The sequence below is a fragment of the Athene cunicularia genome, assembly GCF_003259725.1.
Source record: "Athene cunicularia isolate RWA chromosome 21 unlocalized genomic scaffold, athCun1 chr21_part1, whole genome shotgun sequence".
Lineage (NCBI taxonomy): Eukaryota > Metazoa > Chordata > Aves > Strigiformes > Strigidae > Athene > Athene cunicularia.
Window position 1 is genome coordinate 1,163,341 of NW_020799127.1, and position 25,712 is coordinate 1,189,052.

At 43.0% G+C, this 25,712-nt stretch overlaps 1 protein-coding gene across 8 annotated transcripts in view; it reads left to right on the forward strand.

The window, feature by feature from the left end:
* The window catches only part of EIF4G3 (eukaryotic translation initiation factor 4 gamma 3), a 120,691-nt gene that overhangs the window by 67,293 nt on the left and 27,686 nt on the right, over window positions 1-25,712 (forward strand). For 5 of the 8 annotated variants that reach the window (XM_026862649.1, XM_026862644.1, XM_026862645.1 and 2 more), the window contains 7 exons: window positions 1,672-1,831; window positions 7,564-8,421; window positions 15,650-15,738; window positions 17,628-17,877; window positions 20,494-20,651; window positions 21,812-21,937; window positions 23,056-23,166. In XM_026862649.1, coding sequence (XP_026718450.1) covers window positions 1,672-1,831; window positions 7,564-8,421; window positions 15,650-15,738; window positions 17,628-17,877; window positions 20,494-20,651; window positions 21,812-21,937; window positions 23,056-23,166 — 1,752 coding nt within the window. The remainder of the gene's footprint in view (window positions 1-1,671; window positions 1,832-7,563; window positions 8,422-15,649; window positions 15,739-17,627; window positions 17,878-20,493; window positions 20,652-21,811; window positions 21,938-23,055; window positions 23,167-25,712) is intronic. The other 3 variants (XM_026862648.1, XM_026862651.1, XM_026862652.1) reach the window with 3 other exon arrangements.

Here is a 25,712-nt window from a genome sequence, read left to right on the forward strand (position 1 = left end):
CACTGCATCCATCCATAAATTTCTCATAAAATGAAACTAATGATCTGCTGAGAGTGAGGGGAAAGCATTCTTGAAACCTCCTCGTTTGTAAAACTCTTGTTTACTTTGGCTTCCTTCAGATTTGGCTGGAGGTAGGGATACAGTTCTTCATCCGTAGTCCAGCCGATCTCACTGGGCTCGTTCCTGGAAGAGGAGCAATCCCAAATAAAATTTCAACCCTTCACCCCACTTGCTTAGATTTTTATTTTTATTTTTCCAGATGTGCTTTTTCACAGTCCTCCTTTACCTTTCTGTTGTCTGAAATGGTGAAAAATACTGTATTGAAGATAATTCACTCTTTAATTCTGCATGAGAAGCAGGTTGCCAGAGGTTTCTTTTTTTAGGGAAATAAGTTTTGCATGGGTTTCTGATAGCCTGTTGGAAAGAAGGAATTGGACACTCCTATCTTGGGTGCTCTGCTTTATTTTGATTGTTCACAAATCCCTTTTCCTGTAGATCTTCTGAGAAGTCAGCATGGATGTATAGCTAGATAAGAACAGACACCTGCAAAAAACTGCGTGGCTTCCCACTTCAGATTATTACGTTTAAATTTAGCCCCCTTTTCTTCTTCGCATGGTTCCTGATGCATGTTTAAGGGGATTTTGTAAATGTGAATAGTTGATTTGCCCCCTCTATGTTCACTCTAATGTACACGAGTGCTTTACCTGTAAGTTTGAGTGAGTTTGGTGTAGTTACTTAGTCTTACACGAGGTCTTCCTTAAGTTCTGAGATCAAATTTAGAGGATTTTTTTTGTCTTTATCAAACCTTTGTGAACAAAAGTGAAGTGTTTGTCCCATTAGTGGTGGGGACATAATTAACAAGTGTGGTCTCTGCAACAGGCTTTTTCAGTCTTGTGACTTTGCTGGTCTTGCAGTTTTGAGTTTTATATATAGAAAATCTCAGGCTCACTCCAGAGTGGTTGGGAACCAGCTCCTCCTGCTCTTCTTTAGACTGATGCATAATTGGTTTTATTCTCATATTACCCAGAAGTCTGTTTGTAGAAGGCATTGGATTTTTTTACTTGCATATGACCACACAGGTATAACCAGTCTAGATTATTTTCCCACTGTGGTAACAAGTATTATGAGAGAGAGCTATGTCCATATATATTTTTTTATATGTATGTGTGTGTCTACATGTATCATAATATAGATATATACACTTCATACATACATACACAGACCTTCTCTATATGTAAATAAATATCTAAAAATTGAAATAAATATATATAAAAATATCAAAGGTGTTTGAAATAACTGATCAGTTGAGAAGGGAGTTGAGTCCAGGAAGCAAACTTAAACTATGGAGAGGTCCAGGAGTCTCTTAGTGTTTATCTGACTTTTTACAGACTACGTGGAGAAGCATTTCTGCTGCTTCTGGAAGAAGCACTCGGAGAATGAAGTGTGTTAATAACTGTGCTCTGTTGTCTCTTCCTTGCTGTTGTTAACAGTAATTGTCTCTTTTTCCCCTTTTCCTGCTGACTTTTCCTCCCTCCCTTTCCCATGTACTTTTTGAATTTATTCAACTGGTCTGTGTATCTTTTCTCTTTATTTTCCCTGCCTTTTGTTTTCCTTTTGTGTTCCACCCTATTCTTGTCTTCCCACTTGCTTGCTTGTGCTCCATGTTGCTAGTTTTTATGTTCGCACGCTCATTATCACCCTTTTTTGTACTTCAAATCCCAGCAGCTGTCCAGCCAGGTCCCTGAGCACAGCCCTGTGGTTTATGGGACTGTGGAGAACACCCATCTCGCTGCCAGCACCCCTGTCACTGCGACTAGCAACCCGAAGCAAGGTTTGTTGATGGATATTTCCTTCCTGATTATTTTTAGTCTTTTTTTATTTTTTATCCTTTCTTGTTTTAGTTTGAATATTTTTGGCATGGAGACAAGCAGTCAGCAGAAATAGGAGGGGAGGGACTTCTTTTCCTCCAGTGGAACATTTTAACAATGTGTTGCTAAGGGAATTAATTGAAATTTGACAACGTGAAACTGGTTAAGAATAATTGTATTCCAGCTTATATGTCCTAAATGTTGTATCAGTGCACCTAGAAGCAAGAACCTCCTCTGGCCCATGTGCCATCCTTCAGAAAGAAGTGTGTTGTCAGTGAAATGCTCTTAGCCAGAAAGGCTTTATATAATTTGGACAATTAGCCGTAGCGATGGCACATAACCATTGTATGACTCCTCCAGAGCTGCTTGTGGATCCTGTCCTGCAGGACATGGGAGATTTTAATTAGGAAAAAGAAGTTAGAGTGCAAAGTGTCTCATAAGAAATATTGCTGACTTGAGTAAAAACGGCATGGATGGAAAAAGTTTCTTAAAGTGATTACATTTCCTTCTCATATCTAAGAATATACATTTGAAGGGAGATTTTTTTAAACTCTTCAAAGAAAAGGTGTCCCAGGAGGGAAGATGGAGCATGCCAAGTTTCTGCCCACGCTGAAATTTTATAGCCACCTAAAAGCTATTAAAAAGCTGTAGTCAATAATGTGTATTCTGCCTTTATGTTAACGGAGTTGGTGTTGGAGTACAGAGTTGACACGGCTGTTTGCTTCCCGGTTTATTCCCTGCATTGCAGCCTTTGAGGTTTCTGCCTAGAGCAACCCGTCCACAAAAGTTGAGAATTGCCATCTTTTATTTGTGAGCATGGCCTGTAAACTTTGAGCCTGCCGAGGCTTTTTCTTTTTTTTCAGAGTATTTGCTAGAGGAAAACTAAGCCTCAGAGAAGCACAGCTCTGGAAAAGTGGAAAAAAAGCTGCCTCTGATGCTTCAGATGTCATAGATCCAAACAGCAGTATGGTTGCTGTTTGAAAGTAAAGGGAAGTATCCCTGGGGCTAATTTTTATCATTCTAAAATTTACTGAAAATGTTGCTCTTTTAAAGTCATAGCTGTAAAAGAGCTCAGGGTTTTCCCCTCGGTGCAAACTGTTCCACAAATAAATCTCGGCTGCTGCAGTGTCTAGAAATAGTTGAAAAGGGCCCTTTTGCAAATTGTCTGGTCCCATCTCCCACTTGAAGCAGGACTGTGGCTTTGTCTGGATCTTTGAGCAAAAATTAGATGTGTCCGTCACCTGAAAAAGCTCTGTGTAGGTTTAATGTACATCGAATCAACAGTGATTGTGCTGGCTGAGCGTAGCCCGTGGGCTCGCTGCTGCTCCATGTCCGTATCCCCCCTGTGCTGACATGCCCAAGTCCCCCTCGCTGCCAGGGACACAGGCTGAGCACACTGGGCTGCGTGGTGGCACTGGGACTTGAAAAAAAATGATGACCACAATGCACCAAAACACATCCGCCCTTTGGAGCAAGTTGATGCTGAACCATAAAATCCAGCACTAGATCAGATAATTCAGCCCTGTGTGTGCAAAGTTGTATTTCCAGGACAAGTAAGTCTTCTCCCTCTTCTCTCTCTTTAACTTAATCCCTTCATAGGCAACTGTAAGCAAACTGGAAGTAAGTGGTCTTTATTTAGTTAGTTACACAGGTCTGACTGTGCTGGTTTAAATATAAATCGGGGCTTGAACTGGGATTTAACACTGATGAGCTTTCCTGTGTTTATCTCCATTCCATCCCAGAAAGATTCAAACATTTGTTCCAGTCCAAAAATTGCTAAAGAGCACATTTATGTAAGCATTGCAGGGAGAGAGCAAGCCCTGAAATAACACCATTAGCGTTTGACTGTGGCCTCGGGGTGGGGGGGAGCAGAGGTGGTGTCAGTCACAGGACTGGAGCGAATAAAAGGTGAAGGAAGTTTATACACCATTAAAATTATTTAACCTGAGCTAGTGGCTTGGGGGGCACATCTTTCCAGAAATACATGTTGACGTATCAAAATAATTTTTCACTTTGTGCCTGATGTTAGGGTTTTTTGTTCCAAAATAAGAATAGGGATAGATCAGGTTACATGGCTCTCTTAAGCAAATTTTTATTAAAACCAGTATTATTGCTTCCCTTAAGACCCCTCGGCCACGTTCATCCTGTGGATCAGATTCTCCCTTGTGCCCTTCACCTCATGCGCTCGTTTGCATCAGTTGAAATTTGGTATAAAGCTATCATTCTAATTTAGTGATATTCAGCGATCGTTTTGCAGTTATTTATAACTGCAGGCAGCATTTGGCCCGTTCGCAGGGTGGGGGATCAGGAACGGAGCACATGTGCTCTGCCGGCAGACCCAGCCTCTGTTATTTCTCACCATGAGTATCTTCAGTCCCTGTTATTTCTGCGTTGAAGTCATTAGCAAAGCTGAATTTGGGATTGCATTGCATTTAATATCCTTGCTTTTTCTTTAAAAGACAAGCATTTGGCATTTGCTGCTTTTAAAGCAGAGTCTGGCTTTTCAGGCTTCAAAATTCATCTATGATTTGGAGGAATATAGGAATTGCTGTTGTCATCCCTTGAGGAGTGGCATTGTTTAGGGGTGAGCAGTTCGCTGTCGTTCCTATAGGTGCCCCTGGTGCATATATATCAGCTGGGCTGCAGAAGGCAAGAATATTGCTGGAGTATTCAGGTCAAGCTGATGGCAGAGCGTGCTGGAACCTGGCTGCAGGCCAGGCTGGTGCAGAAGTTGTAATGGGGTATAATTGTGCATGAAATCAGAGCTGTCCACGTTTACTCAGCTTGCACAGGTTCAGTGGGATGTTTGGAGTATTTTTATTTATTTATTTTTTTAAACCTCTTTCCAAATCCTGCAGTATATCACACATGGAGAATGTATAACATGGCCTGTGGAAAATAGATTAATGTCAGATCCCAGAGTTTGGAAAACTTTCAGCCTCTCTGCTGATGTTCTGACTCAGTAACGTGTGCTCCAAAAACTGCCTCTGAAGCCAACGTCTGTACCGCCTCACCAATGTTTGCATCGGGACAAAAGATGGAAAAATGGCAGAAAGCCCAGTGATAATTTTCAGATAAACACTGCAAAGCAGAAACAAATTCCCATATCCAGTAAAATCTTTCCTCATCCGCCGCTCTGGGTAATCTTTGCCACTGTGACCACCCAGCAACCCCGCTCCCTCTCTGGCTTTTAATGTCTTTGCGTGGAGGAGATAGCGAGCATCTGTCCTGCTGAGTTTGTGAAAGTATCTCTCATGAAGAGTAATTCTGCAAGATTTGTATTTATCTGGAGATTTAAAAAAAATATCTATTGGTGGAGCAAGCTTTCCTCCTGAACAGCCTCGCGCTTCCAGTAAATACTTTCTAAATATAATGTGAGGAATGATCTTGGCATATTTAGGAAAAGGGATCTGATTCAGTTTGGATGAATTGCATTGATTCTTGTTTTCTCTTCCCCAACTGTATGTTGTTTCACGTGACTGTTTCTGTAATAATTGGCAGGGATGAGTGTTCCGTTGCCAGGCCTTGGAGATCTGTTCTCCGTGATGGTTGTTCAAGTTAAGATTTACTTCTCATTAGCCTAATCTGCTCATTGTTCTTCTGAAATCCTCCCTCCTCAAATTACTTTTCTCCTTGAATTTTGCACACAGTGTCTGTATTAGTGGCTAACATATTGGCCAAATAAGGTGTAGTTTGGAGAAAGTGTGTTTAGCGTGTTTAAACCACTGGTTTTAAAATGCAATTGTGTATTTTTTGCTCTGTTTTGTATCTCTTGGAATGTTTTTCTAGACACTTCAAATGCGCTGGGTTTTTTTGAGCAATCTCATTTTGACTCAAGGGAGAGAGTATCCAGGCAGTTGTTTATAGCAAGCTGTAAATGTCAAGAATGCTCCATGAGTTGTCTGTAAAGGATGTTCCAGAAATCGGAGGTGACGCATTTTCTTTTCTAAACCAGTTCCTGGGTCCTTTATCTTCCATGGAGCCTTCAGAATCAAAATCAGCTGTTGAGACACTTTCTCCCATCTTTTCCCTCATTTGTCATTCTCCTCCAAAGCTGTCTCCCTACGTGCCTCATTAAGTTGATAAACTACTGCTTTGGCTGTGGTCCTCCCTGTAACGCTGCTGGGGCTGTCAACAGCTGGAAGCAAAGTTCTTCATTGCTCCAGCTATTCCTAAAGATAGGACACTCCAAGCGGTTTCAGATGGGTTCTCCTTCAAAAACTCTTTCCCTTCAGCCTATCTGTTGAATAAGCCCCAAATGGAAAGCCAGCAGAGTGGGAAAAGACCAAGCAAAGCCACGCCTCTCCAGTTCTACCTGAATTTTGATGATTTGGCATTGGTTGTAGCTTTTGATTTCCTAACCTGAACAGGGAGGTTTGTGCCTCTGGGTTTTCCAGAATTGCTTTTTGCTGTTGTGGCAGTGTCCCAAAGGAATTCCTTGTTGCTTCAGTGCTCAGAAAGCCTCGAGGCATTTTGTATTGGTGGAGCAGAGCAGAGCTCGCTCCCTGAGGATGGATAAAGCTGACCACCTCATAATGGTGATGAGGAACTGGACTGCTGAGTCCCTGCTCGTTGGCTTTTGGTACCTGTCTCATCCATCTTGCAGAGTCGTAGCATGGAGACACTTTCCTAAGCAAGATCTTATGTTTTGTCATCAAATCGGAGGTGGGAGAGGGTGTAACAGAGATCCTAAGAGATCCTGTAGAGCCAAGATCCTAAAAGATTTTTGTTGTTTGCTCAAAAGAAGTGGGAATAAGCCTGTTAAATGGAGTTGCACTAGACCTTCAGGAGCTGCCTGATGGCCACGGCAGGAATGGTATTGCAAAGTGTTGCTCATCACAGGATAAGTACAGGGACTTCTCTGTGCACAAAATTTTAGGGTTTAGTTTGATACATGTGCCATGTTTTGCTGTGCTTTTCCCAGTCTGCTTGATACCCTTAGCCCACAAACATCAAAGGGGGATGATGTTTTTCTTTGGTGGCAGCTGTGCTTAAATTCCTTTTTAGTTTTCCTTTCTTTGGGAAAAAGTTATCTGCTGAAATTTAGAACAGAAAAAGGGGATTGTGTCCATTAGTCCGATGTGCTGATGGAGTTGAGAAATAATAAGTGGAAAAATAAACTAGACGCATCTCTCGTATGAGTAATGGCGTAACACAACATCTGTAGAAGAACAGCCCGTAGTCGTGGAGTAGTTTCCCTCTTTTACAAAGAGGGGGGACTGTGGCAGGGAGTGCCTGCAGGCTGCCGATGCTCTTGCCAGAGTCTCTGGGAACATGAGTGTGCCCAGGTCTTGGTGTTGAAACCCTGGGCTCCTTTGAGGCAGAATCCAAGCAAAGCATATTTTTGCTTCTGTAATTTCTTTCAAGAAAAATTCTATTTTCAGCTGCAGTGTTTCTGAAAAAAATCACATTTTGCAAAGTATTTATATGCCTTTTCTATAAAGGATGGCCATTTACTGCAAAGCCAACCTTTGGCAAAACAGAAGCAGCAGTTGCATTTTCAGGTTTGCCAGCTGCAGGCTGTCTGGACTTTTCCTTTAGATGTAAGGTTAGCTTCAGGTGCCTCTGTCTTCCTCAGAGCTGCTTGAAGAGTGGACAGGCAAGGAGGACCGAGTGGGCTTAGATACAGCAAAGGAAAATGAAGTTGACTTGCTGTTTGTAACGTTGCCTTTTTTTTTTTTTTCTTCTTTCCCAGAAGAGAAGCCAAAACCAGATCCAGTATTAAAACCTTCTTCTCCAGTCCTCAGACCAGAACCTACTGGGGAGAAAAAAGATCAAGCTGGCCAGACGACCGAGGCCACCTCAGTGGAAACCCCACCAGAACTTCCTCTTGCTCCATCGCCAACCCCAGCCGCTCCCGTCGCAGTTGTTTCTACTGCTGCTGTTGCTGCTGTTGTCACCGTTTCTAGTAAATCCACATTCACAGCTGACTCAGAGGAGAAATGTGAACTCGCTTCCCCAAAAGAGGAGGCAATGCCTATTTCTAATGCCGCGCCCTGCACGGACACATCAGACCCTTCGCCAGCAGAAGAGGCTGATGCTGAGGTGTGCAAGGAGCCTAGTAGTGTAGCATCTAGTGATATTCCAGTGACTGCTAGTACTAATCTAATTAATGAAATGAATGGAGTTAGTGAAAAAGTAACTGCTGCAGAGAGCATAGTAGATGTAGCCCAGACGGAAGTTGCACCATTGACTGTTGAGTTGGAGACACCAGAAGCACCTCTGGCAGAAGTGGAAAGCATGCCATCTTCCAGTGCTCTTCACACTGCTCCTTCTCCTCCTCCCACCCCACCTCCCACCCCTCCGCCTCCTTCTCCTCCGATTTCTGTTGCTGCTGCTGCTGTTACCACTACAACTCCTTCTCCACCTCCTCTCCCATCTCCTAGTGCCCTCCCTGTTGTTCAGGGAGATTTAGAAGGAGAGGAGAGCACAAGAACTACTCTTAATGAAGAGGTAAAAGATACTGAAAAGAAAGAAGAGACGGAAGCAGATGGGCAACTGGAGGAGAGCACAGAGCCTCAGAGTTTAAACTCGAGCAAGAGTCCTGTCCCAGGTAAGTGTTTGGCACCGTGGTCATGTGCAGTAAACCAGAGGATGAAGGAAAAGGGTCTTTGGGGTGATTCTTCCATCAGATGTTTCCAGTCCTATTTGCCAAAAGAAAATCTGATTGTGTTGCATGACCATTATCATGATTGCAAAACGCTAATCTTTGTTTGCAGGGACAAAAAATACCCTCATCATTGTTGGTAAAAGAGTTAGAGGACTCGGATGTGCATCCCAGGGCTGGGTAGGTTCATGCAAGCTGCCGGCGTTTTGTTTTCCTGGTGGTACAGGGCAGCACTCCCGAGTGCTGTTAGTGGGAGAACTCAAAGGACACTGCTCTTGTTCTCTCCAAGATGTTGGTTTGAGGATCTGTTGCTCTGAGTTTTATCAGCCTATGCCTAAAACAAATTAACATTCAGACCTTGAAGCCCTCAGAGTGAACTTCTGAGCCAGAGGTTTCTGGAAACCAGCGGGATGTGTTTTGGGTTTTTTTTTCTCAACTGTAAAAATATGTCATGGTGTTACCAGATGTGGGTAAATGAAATGGACCATTAAAGCTCTTCCAAACGACTGAAGTACCTTGTGTCACACACCTCAATCTGCCCAGCCTCAATTACCAATGCATCTGGTTTCCCTCTGCAAAAGTATAATGTAAGCAAAATTTCCCCCTCTCCTCTCTTGTCTCAGCTGTTCTCATTTCACTATTCTTGAAATTTTCAGAAAACAGGGTGCTTTGGTTCAGGAGGCATAAGGACTTGTTACAAATTATTAAAAATTTAAATTTCTATAGCTGCCTTTTAAAATCCAGGGTCTTTCTCTAAGTGTTGTTATCTGCCTTGGTTTCAGTGTCCTATTACATCGCTGGTTTAGCATTTAATGGATTAATGTAGACCACTGTCTTTTTATTCGGTGTATTTTCTATAGAAACCTGCTTTTTTTTTCAGGACTTCCTGGAAATGAAACTGTGGAAAAGAAGTTAAATCAATCAATTACTTGTATTTAGCTGCTGGGGGGAGTATAATGGTGGCTATTATGCATGCCTAGTAGTGTTAAAGCATTTAAATGTGTCCCATCTTTTACTCCCTGTTTTGCAGTCCTTTCAGAGCTGCAAAGCTGAGGCTGTTTGTTTAAATATATCCTTTGAATTTGGTGAAGTTTGGGCAAGAAACAAAGGAGAAAACAGTAGGTTGTGATTTGTTTTTGTAGGTTTTTTCGAGAAGTAACATTTGAAATAGGGTGGTTCGTTGGTTTATTCTTTCATATGCAAGCAATGTATGTGTAATGGCATCAGTAGCATCTAGGGCTATACTCTGCTGTGGATTAAATTAAATGAAAAGCTGAGGTTGGCCTTGTTCCATATTGGTGTAATGCTGCACTAGGTCAATATGCTGGATCTTAAATAAAATCCAATATCTAGAGAAGATCAGAAAGATCTCTTCACTATACCAGCCACAGGGTTTTTTTTTTTCTCTGTTAATCTTTTTCTATTTTTATTTTACTCGGGTCATTTCACTGCTCTGGCACTTGTTGTTCTTTCAGTCTGAGCTACTTCATAACACAAATTAATTTCCTTACAAAGTAGAGAAATGGGACTCTTTCTGTAAATAAGGTTTGACATGGTCAGGTTCCAGCTTGCAATATTATTGCTTGCTTTGTAATGTCCTATAGTTTAAATTAAAAAAAAATTACTTACACCGTTTTGGGCTTTTAATTATGCCGAAGATTAATTTTAATGCTCTAATGTCATTAGGCTAGACAGCATACATTAGCCAATACACTGGCTTTGGCAACAGAGAAACAAATATTTCTCAAGTCATGTAAAAGATCACTTGGAACTCTGATTACAAGTAAAAACGCTGTTCTTCAAGGAAAGCAAAATACTCTCCAAGTCAGTTTTTTGTGCTTTACCTCTTCTTTAATGATGTATAACTGTATTGCATTTCTCTGCCAACCTTTTTTGAGCAATAATTTTCCAATTCTTCCTTGGAGAGAGGAAGAAAGATGTAAGTAATGTAGGTGAAGGTGACTGCTAATTCAGGTGTCTGTCTAGGCTGGGCAAGGAATTGCATGTCTCTGCCATACACTGGAAATTCAGATGCTGAACTTCAGGAGCAAGGATAAAGAGCTGTATTATTATATTTTTTTCTTGGACTAAAGGCCAAGAGTCTTTTTTTTGTGTTCTCTGGAGAGATGATAGAAATTGGGATAAGGGAAACTTCTCGAACACGTGGTGGTAAGTGTGAGCTCTGTGACTTTTAACAATATTTCTTTGGGGTTTTCTGCAGAACTGTGTACTTATTACAGAGCACTTTGGTTGGCCACAAATCATAGCACTTTATTCCCTTTAATGGTAGCTGATCTGATTTGACTGGGAGACTCCCAAGGCCTCTAAGAATAATCTAATTGCTGCAGCACTTGTTATAATCTGGCCTGCCTAAAAATGTGGGGGTTTCTGAATTGAGAATAGTTTACCTCCTACCTGACACAGCAGGGCAGGACTGTTGAGGCTTGCAGGTGTATCCTGTATTTTGCGATGAGGCGACAGCTTTTCAGGGATGAATGAAATTATTTGCTTTCTCATCAAGCACTTTATAAGAGTGCATCTTCTATCAAGACAGTCAGAGAAACAATACTTTTTATTTTTTGCTTCATTAAAATAGAGAAATAAATGTGTTCAGACTGCAGAGGCTTTCCCTTAAACATCTTTATTCTCCAGTAGTTCATTTTTAACGCTCAAGAAAACAAATTTTTCAGTGTTTGGAGGAGGAGACCGGAGCTGAGCAGAGCTGACCCTTTCGGGATCCAGGGGAACCTCTGTTCTTTCTTTTCCACCGGCATTAGGTCTCCAACCAGATTTCCAAGGTCTACAGGAGCACCTGTGTTGTATTCTAACTTTGCAGAAATCAGAGTATATTTGGTTCTCCTTTTTATTTTACGCTATATTCTATCTACTTTTAAGTTGTATTAGCCTGCATAATGAGGATAGCACTTCAGTGGTTCAATCTCTGATAGTAGCCAGTTCATTTGTAGCCTGCTCCTCAGCATCATTGGTCTTACTTATAATCCCCTAAAAATGGGGAGGATTTGGTGGGTTTCAGAGCATTAAACCACTGAGAAATGCGGGGATTTTTATCCTGCAAGTAGGATGTTGTACTTGGGTGTGAGGTTTCTTGCTGCTGACTGTGTTTCTGTTCTGAGTACTTGCCAAAACTTGGAGTTGGAGGAGACACACTCACCCTATTGTGAGTGTTCCTGCAGCAGATCTCATTTCTGACTGCTCAGGAATGATTATCTTGAGGTTTTCAGGATGGGCAGAGCTGTTATCTGCAAACGGCAAGAGCACGCAGCATTTAAAATAATTAATTCCTACTCATCTTCATTACAAGGAAAAAAATTGCAGATATTATCAAGAGAGGAACTCAGCTCTCAGCCTGCAGTCCTTACTAGGATTAAAAGTTAAAAGTCATCAACGACACACAGTTGTGTTTTTCGTGGTATTTTTTTTTTAATTGAATTCTGGTTTTGATCTAGTAACTTGTCTGGCTGCAGTGAGGGACCAGCACTTCTTGGGGAACAAAACAGGAAAGATTTTGTTGGTGGAGTGGAATTTCTAAAGAAGGCAGACCTACCAGAGACTTGGAGCCTTAAGGACATGCTCTGAATGCCTGCCTTTGATGTAATCTCTCTATCATGGCTATTACGAGAAGCAGAGAGGAAAATAAGAGATTGATGTCTGTCCCAGACAGAACTCCTAAGGAACATAGGAAGCCAAAAGAGCTTAATACGTGTTGAATTCAAAGGGCTGTTTCTTGCAGAGTTAATTTATGAGATGTATTTCAACATAAAGTAACCCAACTGACTCAAGTCCCTGGGTTTCTTAGCTGTGGAGGCTGTAACAGGCAACTTGGGGCGGTAATTGGAAATCTCTTGGAGAAATATCTCCAGCACCCAAAGCTGGAGGGCCGGAAACATAAATCAGGTATCACCTTTTTCTTGATTTGCTGCCATAGCCCACTGGAATATATTTTCTTTCCCATGAGCTGTAAGGCAATGGTGAGTCTTTGCTTTTCTTTTTAATGGCACATTGGCTAAAAAATCAAAATATAAGAGCTGGTATTAATTTATGCTTAGCAGCTGGCGCCCACATCAGAGAGGATACTGCCTTCTGTCTCGCTTGATGGATTGTGGACTTGCTGGGGTGGGTATCTCCTGCAGAAAGATGTTCCACTGAAGAACATGATGTAGCTGGAGAAATGGGTTGAGGTAGCGTAGGGTCTGTGAGCAGTTTTCTCCAGTGGTGATATTATCACCAGTAGTGATAATCTAGAAAGAAGGATTTTGTTACTCTTGCCAGTCCTGATGTGGATCGGTATTGTCACTACTGTCATCTCTCTTATTTTTTTAAGCAGTGATAAGCAGAGTTCACCGTGTTGGTTAGGCAGCAGCACACTGGGTGCTTCCTTCTCCAGCGGAAAGGAATTGCCACTTAACACGTCAAAGCAGGCTGGAAACAAGCTCTGGACATGTGTGAATGCAGGCAAAAATGAACCTCTGTTTGAGAAAGAATGTGATTATTGGTGTGCACACAAACTGCTTGATCGGAGCGGGGACAGGAAAATTCAGAGAAGGACCAGAAGTGTCCAGAGACCTCCCTTGCTGAGAGCCAAACTAGATGTGTTAACTTTTGGTTTCTCTATGGCTCAGCGTTGTGCCTCGCAGCTGAAACTTGATTTTCAGATTGTCCTGGTCAGGTTTTGAGTTTGGGAGGGCTGGCATCTAAACTCGCTTTAATTTTCTAAGCATACATTATCATAAATTCTCCTATTGAGTCAGTTCCTGTAAAAAAAAAAAAAAAAAAAAAAAAAAAAAAAAAAAATCTGATGTCTGCTATTTTAAGAGGGGAAAAATTGAGCAATGTCTCTGGAGATCTTGCCGGCGTACCCCAGTCAGCTCTGACACGCGGTCGGGTGTTAGTACAGAGTTACAGGCTGCAAAACTACAGGGCAAACTGTGGGCTGCTGCTGTGTCTTGGGATTAAAGGCAAGTGTCTGGCCAAGCATCCGTATGCAGGGAAGCCCCAAAGCAGGAAAAGGATCTGCATGATTAAAACAAGGCAAAAGCTGTGAGACTCAATTCAGGAGGCTCGGCAGGATCGCATCCTTTATATAGCTTTATTTTGCCAAAAAAAGGTGGAAAAAATGTATTATTGAGAAGCAATAATATTAACATCCTGACAGCTGGGGAAGGAAACACCTCAAACTTTTGCCAACCCCAAATCCATGACCCTGAGTTTATTTCTGTGTGTTTAAAACTGAAATGTTATTTTACAATGTGCATGTTTTCCATAGTATAGTTTGAGCTTGAGTGGACTGAAATTCTATCAAATTTAAAAATCGGGGGTTAATCAATTAAATTACTTGGCTGTGACAGTATTTAGGTCATTACGGTGCAGACATGACCCCCTCCTTGTGTGGAAGTGAAGAAATCCCCCAAAAGTGTGGAAGTGGCATCACCAAACCAGGAGGCTTCATATTGTGTCAGTGGGGTTTGATGTCCAGCCTTAAAACAGTGGGTTGACTTCTGAAAAGTGCTGTATTTTCCCTAAGTTTTAGCAGGTTTCATGCTGGAGGGAGCTTGTGGAGCCTCACTTGGGTCCATGCTTTCCTAAATCACAGAAATTCCCACCTGCATGGACACCCGGTCCTTACCCAACCCTGATCTCCCCCCGAGATGGTGAGAAAAACTTGACTGTTCTGTGAGGGTGCAGTGAGCTTCTGTTAGGAGTAACAAAAACTAATCCCCGGTTGTGTAAGGCAAAGCCATTTTGCAATCCATGCTTGGCCGTTTCTCTACTCTCCTTTGAGCCTCAGGAAATTCAAGGTTACTACAGGGGCTCTGCTCTGCTCTTAAAGCTTCTCTGTAGGGTGCTGCCATGGCACGTGTGGGACTTGACATTTGGGAGACCCAGATGATTTTTCCAGCTGCTTCACGAACCGTTAGTTCCGCGAACGACCAGATGAAGTTTGAATATTTGATTTAGACGTTTTAAATTAACTTTGGTGGTGTTTAGTGTGAAGATTAAAAATCTTTTTATCAGCAGTGATATCTCCCGTTGTGCTCTGGGTTGGGGCCAGCGTGCCGAGTGTCGTGATTTCCACAGCCCACAGTGTTTCTGCAAGTCCGTAGTCGCCCTCCAAACAGGGAAATGCTGTTAAGAACCCGCTGAGGCACCTATGTTATCTTTAGGGCAGTGGGAACATAGCAAATCCAGTTTCCTCTTTGCCCATAGGAACAAAGTAGGCCATTATTAACACTCTTTTCATTTATCCATAGCTGAAGAGCGTTTCAAAATTGTATTTTACTGTGATAAAATAAGTGCATGCTGTGTTTTTCCACAGTATCTGCTAGAAACCAAAGGCTCAAGCTGGAAATCTGTTTGCAGTAAACTTGAATCACAAAATCAATTCTGTTTATGCTCTGTGTTAAGTATGCATATGCGCCTAGTATCAGAACTTAAGCTCGTAGCACTTGCGACAAATTACGAGCATATTGGATTAATGCTTTTATCTCCTCTTATTATATTGTGTGGTTTCTTTCACTGTTTGAGGGGGGAAAAATGATTAGAGTAAATCACTGCTGGTCTTAGAAATATTATATGGTGTTTTCTTTGAATCAGTTGGCCAAGGAAATTAATGAATGGTGGAGTTGTTAACCTGCTTTTAAATTGAAATATAAATCCAGCTCAGGAGAGCCAGTAGTGCTGCAAGATTGAAGTAGTTGTCCTTTTGGAGGCGATACTGGAATTTTTGGCATGTTTATGATTACAGTGCAGATGATGGTTAAGTTTTATAATATTTTTTTGAGAAAAAATGTGTTGAGAACAGCCTTCACACCTAGTCAATTCTTGATCTTTCAAAAAAATTCAGTTTCTGAAGGGGTTTTTTTTTCCCTGCATGATCTTTATACTGTTGGTAATAAACTTTTCGCTATCACAAGTACCATTTCGAGCTTAAATGAGCAACTTGTAAAACAATTACCGTGGTTTAATGTCACACTAACGACTGTGTTATTACTGCATTAAAACAAAAAGTGGTTATATTAAGCTGAATCCTCCACAAGGCTGCGACTGCTTCATTTTCCTGGATGTAAAACCAACGTGCGAGAGGGAAGCGCATCACCCACGGCCAAATTTGCTCCGCGTAACGTAGTGTTGTAATAGATGTACACTTATATTGCAGCCCAAACAGCTGTAACTGCACCAAAGACGTGGAAGAAACCAAAAGACCCGACCCAAGCCACTGAGGAGGTGATAGAGGCGGAAACAGAGGTAAGAGGGAAACACAGTCTTGCTTTCTCCAAATTTAATGATGAAGTTGCTTTCTTTGAACTGTATTTTAGACATGTTGCTTCCTAGTTGTCTCACAAGGATCCAGGGCAGAGTTTTGGGGGGAGGGAGAGCTGTGATATTCCCCAGCATTTTAGTCTGTTGCCTGTTGAAGCTCTTCAGTTTTCTTCCTTCTTGCCTAATTTAATGACTCCCAACATTCAGGAACGTGTAACTGCTGGCATTCCAGTGAAGGATGAGATAAAAGTGGGTTTAAATGCTTTAGCCTTGCCCCATCTGGGTCCCAAGTCACTGTGGTGACATTTGGCAGGTTATTTTGCTGCACGGTGATGTCATTGTGATGCCACAGCCAAAGGTTAGTTTTCCTGGTGACCACCTGATGGAGAAGCTGGGGAAGGAAAACGTTGAAGTTTTCAGGCAAAACCACCTCAACAGTAATTAGAAGAGTAAAGAAAATCTCCCTTGCTACCGTTCTGGTAGGGATATTGCAGGAGGAACCTCTTTGTTTAATATCCGGGGTAAAATTGGGGTTAGAATAGATCACAGAGGGAGTAAGAGAGTAAAAGTGTAAATATTCGAATGCCCTGTGCATACATACATATATATATATATATATATATATATAAAAAATGATGTTGGCCAGATGTGACACAGAGCACCATTGCTTCTTCACTCCAAATTTTTCTTATTTGTCTGCTCCACAGACAGGAATAATAATTTTCTCCACAACTTTCCCTTACCACAAACATCATTGAACCTTTCTGCTCCAAAAGGAGTAAACTCTGAGTCTAGTGGACAGTACTTCATCCTTTGTATAAGCAAGTGTTTGCAGCAGATAGGCTCATTTATGTGTTATGAATGGTACATAAGTGCTTTCCCCTTTGTTTCTGGGGGAGTAGATGCTTAAAATGCTCACGTGCAAGGTATCGCGCTGTGACAGCTGGTCTGTGTGCAACGGAAAAGCTGATGATTGAGTAATCCAAGGAAATTAAAAGCATCCCTGTGCTCGTTTTCAAGCCAGAGAGCGAAGGATGTCACTGGGCTGCACCAGCAAGTTTATACTCTGTGTGCTTGCTTCGCCATTTATTGGAGGGGTCTCGTCTCCTGGATCCTCTCAGCAGTTTCACTGATGCTAATTTTTCAGGGTATTACCTTGACAAATCTGCAAAAAGCATTTTAAGATGCGGTGCCCTCAGGTAGGGAGGCGAAAGGATCAAGAGCCTTTTCCGGAGCATCCTCGATTCAAGTCTTTCCTTTGTTTAATGCTGAGACGTGTTGGGGTTTCTCCCAAGAGAAGCGCGTTCCTAACGCCTCCTCTGTCTGAATGCAGAATAAGGCTCTGTCCTTGGAGAGGTCTAAAATTAACAGCCAGGGATACTATTAATGCTTTTTCCTGAAACAGGGATGCTGAAATTGCGGTTTTATGTCACGTTACCTTCTTTATTGGGATCTGCTGCAATTAGCAGTGTAATTTAAAGGAAGGATCCCCCCAAAACGGGCATGACGTGCCCTTTAAGGTGGCTGGTGAGCTGCAGGAGAGGGGAAAAGCGAGTTTATCTTTCTAGACTGGGATTGCTCCTGGCTGTCGGGCTTAACAATTCCTTCCATCCCATCCCAGTAGCTCCCGGGGATTTCACAGGCTACACTAAGTCTTTCCAGTTGCGCTGTTAATTCCTGGTGGGTTATCTCCAGGAATGAACCGATCACTCCTCGGGTGGTTCTGTGCCTTGTTCCCTGTCGCTGTTTAAGATGCATATGTCTTCCTGCGACATGCAAAAATGCTGTAGGAATAAATGAGGAGCCGTTTTGCGTGCTTTGAATTTTGGCAGGGTGTTCTTAACGTAACCTCTGTGTTTCCATCTGTGCTTCAGCCTAAAGTAGAAGAGGAACTTTCAGGTGACAAAGTACTTGAATCTGAACAGGAGAAAATGAGCCATGGGTTTCAACTGGAGAGAGACCCCTCTGAGCTTAAAAAAGCAAAACCTGTGGAAGAAAACGGAGAGCAGGAAGCAGAACCTGTCCGGAATGGTGCCGAGAGCGTTTCAGAGGGAGAAGGAACCGATGCAAACTCGGGCTTCACCGAGAGCTCCAGCGAAGGGCCAGTGTACCAGTATAAACCAGGTAAATCCTGTTTCAGACTCTTGCATGCTCACTTGGGTTTCTGCCTCCCTCCTTTAAGGGCTGCTAAAGCCTCGTGTGCCCTCCCCACAGAAGGAAAAACGTTTCCAGCGTGGCTGGAAGGGGGTACTGTGTGTCACTGTGTCTGGTTCCACTGGGATCCACTAACCAGCAGACTCAGAGAGACCTTCTAGGGGAGCACTAAAGGAAAATAGGGGGGGGGGTTTCTTGCTGGTGGTAATGAAGAGAAGAGAAAATCTCTGATTCTTTGAGTTTATTGCACATGTGGATGTTGGCTGCAGCACAATGGAAATGGCGGCGAATTGGTTCCCCTGTGATCGACAGCTGAGAACCATCCAAGAAATTCCGTATAAGCGGACATACTTCCTAAATAAGAGATTTGAAAGTTCTGATTGGGTCCTAAATACAAGTATCTGTGTTTATATAGATTTAATTTCCTGGTTAAACAGCTGCATAGATCTTCAGATTTCTAGAAGAGTAAGGAAAAGAAAAGAAAACAGTATGTGGTTTTTCAGTCCAGGCTCTGCTATTGAACTGCAAGCATGCAGTTCTCTTGATAGAATAAATCAAGTGTAGGCTCACAGGATATGGTCCTTTTGTTGCTAGTTAGCACTGGATACAGTTTACCTACAGGGTGGTTTTGTTATTTATTAAGAAATTTAATTTGTAGACCTGAACCTCTATTAATTCCCTTGATTTAAGTTGGTCTCAAGGTCCCTCTTATTCTTGGTTGCTTCCAGTTTTTAAACCATTTCTTATTCAGGTGAAGCTTCTCCAAAATAAATTAGTCATTTTCTTAAGAGCTCAGAAATTAAAAAGTATTAAAACAAAATAAGAAAAGACTTTGAGAGCCTGGACAAAGTATCAGGAAGGAACACCACTGTTAGGTGGTTACACTGCAGTTGTTATTTCAGTGTTGCTTTGTTCTGACAAAGACCTGAGTTGCTTTGCTTTGATTAATTTGGTACTATCGTATCATTAGGAGAAAACACAGAGGCCTCTTGATAGTTTACCACGCACCTACAATAGCTTAGCAGTTCATTAGTTAAGCACATCTTGAAGTTAATCCATAATTCATCAGCTGTCTCTCTGAAACACTAGATGCAGTTAGAACGATCCCAGTCGGATCTGGACATCCTTCCACTCAGCTGGAGGGTGGGATCGATCCCTCAGAAACCAACACGCATCAGACTTGTCTGCTGCAAAGCAGACCTGGCCACTTGGTGCAATAATCCTCGATTTCAGCTCCGCTTTTTCTAAAAAGGGGGATTTTTTGCGTTTTGGTCAACCATAGGAGGAATTGTGTGTTATATCCCAGCCTCTCCCCTCGTTGGGGATCCAGAAAGCCTGCCTGTGATGCTGCCCAGCTGCTTTTCACGTTAAAACAGCTTGTTAAGGCCTTTCCAAGAGAAGGAAGCTGTACATATAAACTGTTTCTTGTTGCCGTCAGTACTTTTCCATGATAAATGGAGGATGGTGTGGCACAGTGAGTAGGCAGCTGGCTAGGAATTCTGGCTGGGATGCAGCTAGACAGCCAAACCAATTTCTGCACCCCTTTATCCTGAAGCTCTGTAGAAACAAAACTGCACAAAGAGCTAAAAAGCAGAATCACTTTTTTGTATTTTCATTTCCAGTTATTAAAACACATCACTTGACATAAGTTCCCGGTTGTGGCCTCTGCAGGGATGAGGATGGTGAGAACCCAGAGACCCAAAGCCAGTGATCAGGGACTGAAATAAAGAAATAATAGAATCCTTTAACAGCAAACCTGAACAGCTGGATAAATGCAAAGCAATGCTGTGTGGAATCAGTGAAACACAAAGGCGACATCTCGTCCAGATGTTTTCCTTCAGATAAAAATGCTCTGCCCACTTAGGGGCCTGACTAGCCAACCTGGCTGCTGAGCAAGTCCACGTTTTCTAACTTCAAACAAACTGTGTGGCCCGCGAAGAAAATTCTGTCTCTAGGCTATCAGATGCTCATTTTCCTTGTGCTGAAATGGCTGTAGGTTTATATTTTGACTTGCATCAGGCTGTGTCCTCTACACTGCAGTTCAACTTAGAAAGCCCTCTGAAAAAATGGGTGAAAAGTTGTTATTTTTAGAGCGTGGCTTGTGGTTTTGTGTTTTCTTTTGGTTCCCACTGTTATCTCCAGCATGGGTTGTTAGACTCAGTGTTTTTACATTTTCAAAGGATATTTTTGTTCTGCACAGTGCTCTCCTCAGCTCTGCATTTATCGCTCCCTTTTACACAAAACCAGCTGCTTTAAGTTTTGCATTTTCACCCAGAAACTGGCAATCATCCCTGTTTTATCGTATCACGTGAGAGAGTGAAAGTCAGAGTTAAAATGAGATGACATGGTTAAAACTGGAATTAGTGGTTAGTTCCGTGTGTGGTTGCTGTATTTGACCCCCATTGTTTACCTTCCTTTAATGCGACGTGTGTTCTTCTTCTCGCTGCCTTCAAAATGAAAATAAAGTTAAATTAAAATTTCCCACGCAGCTGTAGCAATCTCTTCCCTTTGGATTTATTGGAAACACATCCCGGAGAGTGGAGGTTTTTGTTACCTATGAATCTCAGGCACCTTCTTTCTTTATAGAGCAGTGGAAGCCCCTGGACCCAGAGGGGAAGAAGCAGTACGACAGGGAGTTCTTACTGGATTTCCAGTTCATGCCTGCCTGTATCCAAAAGCCCGAGGGGCTGCCTCCCATAAGTGATGTGGTTCTCGACAAGGTGAGAGGAGAGCCGATAAAACAGGTGCGTGCAGGGGGGTTTTAATAAAAATAAAGATCCCTAACATATGCTTTGTTCCTTCCTTGACCATTTCGGTGCAGGCTTCTGTCAATAAGGGGAAATATGTGGCCAATGTCACATCACAGAATTCTTCAAGTAGAGGCGTTGGTGCCTATGAATATGCACAGAGGATTTAAAAACTGAAGCATTTTTAACTGTATTTATCTGGATTAAGTTACACCAGGTTGTTATTAAGATTTAAAATTATATAGACATGAAGACCTAAGGATGTAAGCAGAACAAAACTGAACAGAGAGGCAGTGTCTTTTATTAGATCAGTTCTACAGTTAGAAAGCATTGTCAAGCTTCTGGACAAACTTTTTTTAGTCTGAAACAGTTGTGTCACTATTTATGAGCTGATCTAATAAAAGATCTTTAAAACCTTGGCTCTCAAGAAGTTTTGTGATTTCCAGCCTTATTACAGATGTGATTTCTCTCTGCTGTATGTCTGCACTTATTGAAATACTTGTTATTTCTGAAGTGCTGACACCAAGACCTTGCTCTCGTCTCAGTTAGAACTATGTAGTGCATTGATTTTTGATGTAACCACTACAGACTTGCTCTTAAGATTCAAGCACAGATCGGGATACAGGTGATCCTCATGTGCAGAAACATTTCCACTCTGAATTTCATACCCGGAGAAATTGTAAAGCGCAGCTTTGTTCCCAAAACGATTTCATCCACCTGCTAGTTTTCCATGATTGCTTCTCACTGCTCTGTCTGCTTTGGAGCTTCCTTTGCTTGGTTGGCCATCTGTCTTGTTAACACAAGAGACATTTGTTTGAGGGAAGGTGGCAGTTTTGTGATCCTGAACCAAGACTATCGCATTCATTTTGCAGAAGACGGGCCCGTGTTGCCATAATTTTGTCCTCCATAAGTCATGCTCAGCCTTGAAATGTTTCTGAACTCAACCTATTTCCGTAATAGTCACCTGCAGAAGACGTATTTTAAATTAAATGCATATTTTTAGTGCAAGCGTGGATGCATAAAACTTGCACGGTTTGTTGAAAGCATTACTGAGGATATTATGGTTTAGCAGAGATTGTCTGTAGACCTGTGCGATCTTTGGTAGCTGCAGCACCCACTGAACAGATCCTGTTTGTTTGTTCTGCTCCGCCATGCAGGTCAATCAGCCGAAATTGCCACTGAGAACTCTGGACCCTCGGATACTGCCTCGAGGACCAGACTTCACGCCAGCCTTTGCTGATTTTGGGAGGCAAACCTCTGGTGGAAGAAACGTATCTGGAAGTGTGAGTTTACCCCAACTTGCTAATTCAAAAACTGGCCTTAACGCCAGAGAAGTCCATCCTCATGCTTTTGGGCCTCTTCCGATGCTGCGGTGGTTCTGGTTTTGTCAGGATGAATGCAAGGGTGATGTTTTCTTGGCTGTCAAAATGTAGGCAAATTAGAAAAACATTGTGGGATGTTTATAACTGGTATGTATTGGTCTGAAATGGATTTGATTGCTTTTCCTTCTGCAAGAGGTGTGGAAACATGTTTCCACACTGGAGACGTGGCAGTCACGTGTGTGTGAACATTTCTCGTACAACAACCCGGCGTTGGTGTGTGTCATCATAGGAGTCTAGTTTATAAAACATGGCAATTGAGCAAATAGATTTTACTAACCAAAAACCAAAAAGAATATGCACAGTACCTGTGTATGTTCTTGCTTTCTCTATGCTTCCACATGTTGCTTTGCTTTGGTCACTACATTCCTTGTTTTCCTGCCTTTCCTCTCCTTTTCTTTCACTTTTTCTTCTTTTCCCTGTGTCTGGCTTTGCCCAAACTCTGAAATCCCCCTCTGAATTCTTCCTTCTTGCCTTTGCCCTCTCTTTTTCTTGGGGTGCAGGTGCCCCCCAGCATGGTGCCGCCCAGTCAGCTGCAGCTGGAGGATGGAGGCTGCTTCCATTAGGTGCAATCATTGATTTTTCATGTATCTATCACGATACATTAAGTGTATCGATCTAGATATATCCAATGACATTGCCATCATTTATCTTTCAAAACTGATGGTTTCAGAAGAGTTCACTGAATGACCTTGACTTCCAAGTGTGCAGATTTCCAGGAGGCTCGGAGTCAAACCTGGTGATTTTCAGTTGATGTAATATTTCTGGTTTGAGAGCGGTCTCATGGCCAGTGCCTCGGTTCTGGGGCACGTGCCCGTGTCTTGGAGTAGCTTCGGTGCTGCAGTTTCTCTCGGAGCACCACTCCTTCCCAAAACCTCGATGCTGTTTGAGGTCGACATCGCTTCCTGTATTTAGGACTTGCAGGTTGTACTCCGGCGCCTCCTCCTCTCCTTTCGTGCGCTGAATGTCCTGAGCCTCTCGGCATCTTGGTAACGTCCCTGTCGCTCTTTCTCTTTCCGCAGGCCTGCAAAGTGCAGAGCAACCCTGGATTGCCTTCCCTGGCTCGGTGCGGTTCCCCAGCATGCCCTCTCTTGGTCTCGCCTCACCCACCATTGAGGAACCTGCCGATAGGGGTAAGCCAAATCCCCCCCTTTCCCTCCGAGTCTTTGCACCTTTTTGTAGAGTTGTCTTTTTTCCTAACACCCACTGTTGATAAAGAATGACTGGCAGAAAACTTTACAAAAAGGTGCAACATTGTTTAAAAAAAAACGAAACAAGACTTGCATTGTACCCCTCTAGGCAGTCTTCAGTGGTGGGTGGGACATCACCAGCTGAGGGCATGCTGGGACGTTGGCCTGAGCGGGATCCGCGAGGGGTCTGCACTTTGCAGACCTGTGGAAAGGGGGAGAAAAGGTAAGTCCTGCTTACCCCGTTCATTTGGAGCATTCAGCACATAACATACATCTTACATTTGCGCCTTTACAGAGTAGAGCCTTCCTTTGCGTTCTCCTCGAGGAGGGTTGGAAGGCGACGTTATTTAACGAGCCCCGCTCTCCTGTGACGTCGGCGGTGATAGGATGAGAGGGTTTTCAGCCCCGAGCAAAATCAGACATTATCTTCTCGTAAAGCATGGCAAAAATCTGCGTGTACGCTGTCTGTCCACCCGGTCATTCCACCTCTACACAGGCCATGCCCATAAACCATTAAACCCCACTGCCTATTCCTTGCCCTCGAAATAATGTCGAGCAGCTCAGCGCTAACAAGCTTTCGGCACGTTGAGAATCTTTTGTTTTGCTTCCTTGGCTTTTGTCTTTATTTCCTTCTTTTCGCTTAAACGTGTTGTATGACTGTTTTTATAACTAACAAATGTCGCATCAAACAACACAAGGGGTGTGATTACACAGGAAAAAAATACAGCTAATAAACGCTTTCTGATGTAGATAAGAAGTTAGATGAGTGCCGTGGGTAAGGAGATGCAAATAGGGAGATGCAAATAGGGTTGGAGAGGACCGGTCCGTCCCTGCACAGAGGTGGGATGAGTTTGCTTTAACCTTCCTGAGAGGTGATGGAAACTCGAGTCGCCTTGTTTCTTGTGCTTCCCTGGAAGGCAGAACCACTTCTAGCCTCTAACCTCAATTTTGCCTTCTGCATTTGAAGTCTGTTGGAGAGGGAGAAGCAGCTCTTTAATTTCTTTGATGTTTTTTAAAACAGTACCGTGACTGGTGTCCTAAGAGTGGAGAGCACCAGGTTGTACTGTGTTGCTGCGAGTTTTTTGCTCCTCTGCAGGAGGCTTGTCCCTGTTTCTTTCTGCTTTCCATTTTTTCCCTCTTCATCCGAAAGACAGGTACTTCAGATTAAAGTAGTAACATCTGGTAAGCACTTCTCTGGGCTTTGGTGGAAAATATTATTTCAGTGCAGGCTGTAGAGCTGTAATTGCAGGTGCTACAGAACCATTACTATTTTCTTGGACTGGGTTACAAGAAGGAGGCCAGGCATGAGCTCAAGTGTCTGTTTAACTCACCACTTTGTAGATAGGAACCAAAAAACCACAGATTTTTTCTGTTCAAAGTTTGATCCATGTATTATTTTATTACATGTTCAAAAGAGGCTTCTCTTCACTGCTTTTAAAACCTAATCAAACAGGTTTGAACCAAGTTTATTCACGGATATTAAAAAAATACAATCTTAGAGAAAATCTTTGTTCTATTAATGCACTTAAAGATCTGTTCTCGAAGGATTCGAGGCGGCTGTGACATGTAACACGTGGACATGCAGAAGATGCACAAGTGCTCCTTGCATCCATCGGTTCTGCAAGGGAAGTAGCCCCCTCCTTCAGGGAGGTCCGTTTGCTCTCAGAGCCGACGCTTCAGCTTTGCGTGGACCCGTACCCGAGGAGGCGCCGTGCCTCTGCAGCTCTGTTCTGGTGCCTTACAGCCCGGCTGCGTTCTGGAAGGTCCTTCAGACCAGAGCTGTCTGTGCAAGAGAGATGGGGTGGCCACAGGTTCCCTCTCGCTGGCTTTTCCCTGGTTCCTGGACGAAATGAGGCCAAAGGTTTTGATTTTCAGGGCACACTGCCAGCCAGGCTCTGACTACCAAGCTTTCTGTGTGCAAGGAGTGTATGATGAGGTCTAGTGTGCATGGCTGAAACCAGTCGGTTTTCTGTTGCGTTATTGTCTGGTTTTTCAGCTGGAGGGAAGTTTCTTTTTCCATGGCCATATGTTTCTGGTGTAGTTAGAACTTGGGCAGCAAAATCATGTGACATTTTGTAAAAACTGAGGTGCACGTCTCAACGCAGGGCTGTGAAGCAGTCTTTGCTGTGTCCTCTAGTGTCAATCGAGGGCTCTGGGTGGGTGTGGAGAGGACTGACAGCTCTTTTAGGAAAGTATCCAGCACACAAAAGCGTTGTGAAGGCTCCCCGGTCTTGCTGCCTCCTTCCACTGTTGCTATCTCAGGAGCCATTGACTCATGTGGTTGCGTCACCATTACAGCTTGCGCCCCCCAAAAAAGTTTGAATGATCCGATGGGTTCTTTCTGCGCCCGCCAGCGGGATCTGGGTGGGGAGGCCTTTGTGGGCGGTGGGCAGCACGCTACCATGCTGCCCCACGTAGTCCTCTTCCACGCATCACCTCGGCAGGAGGTCATTGTCTTTTGACAACCCCTTACTCTGTTGCTGCTATTC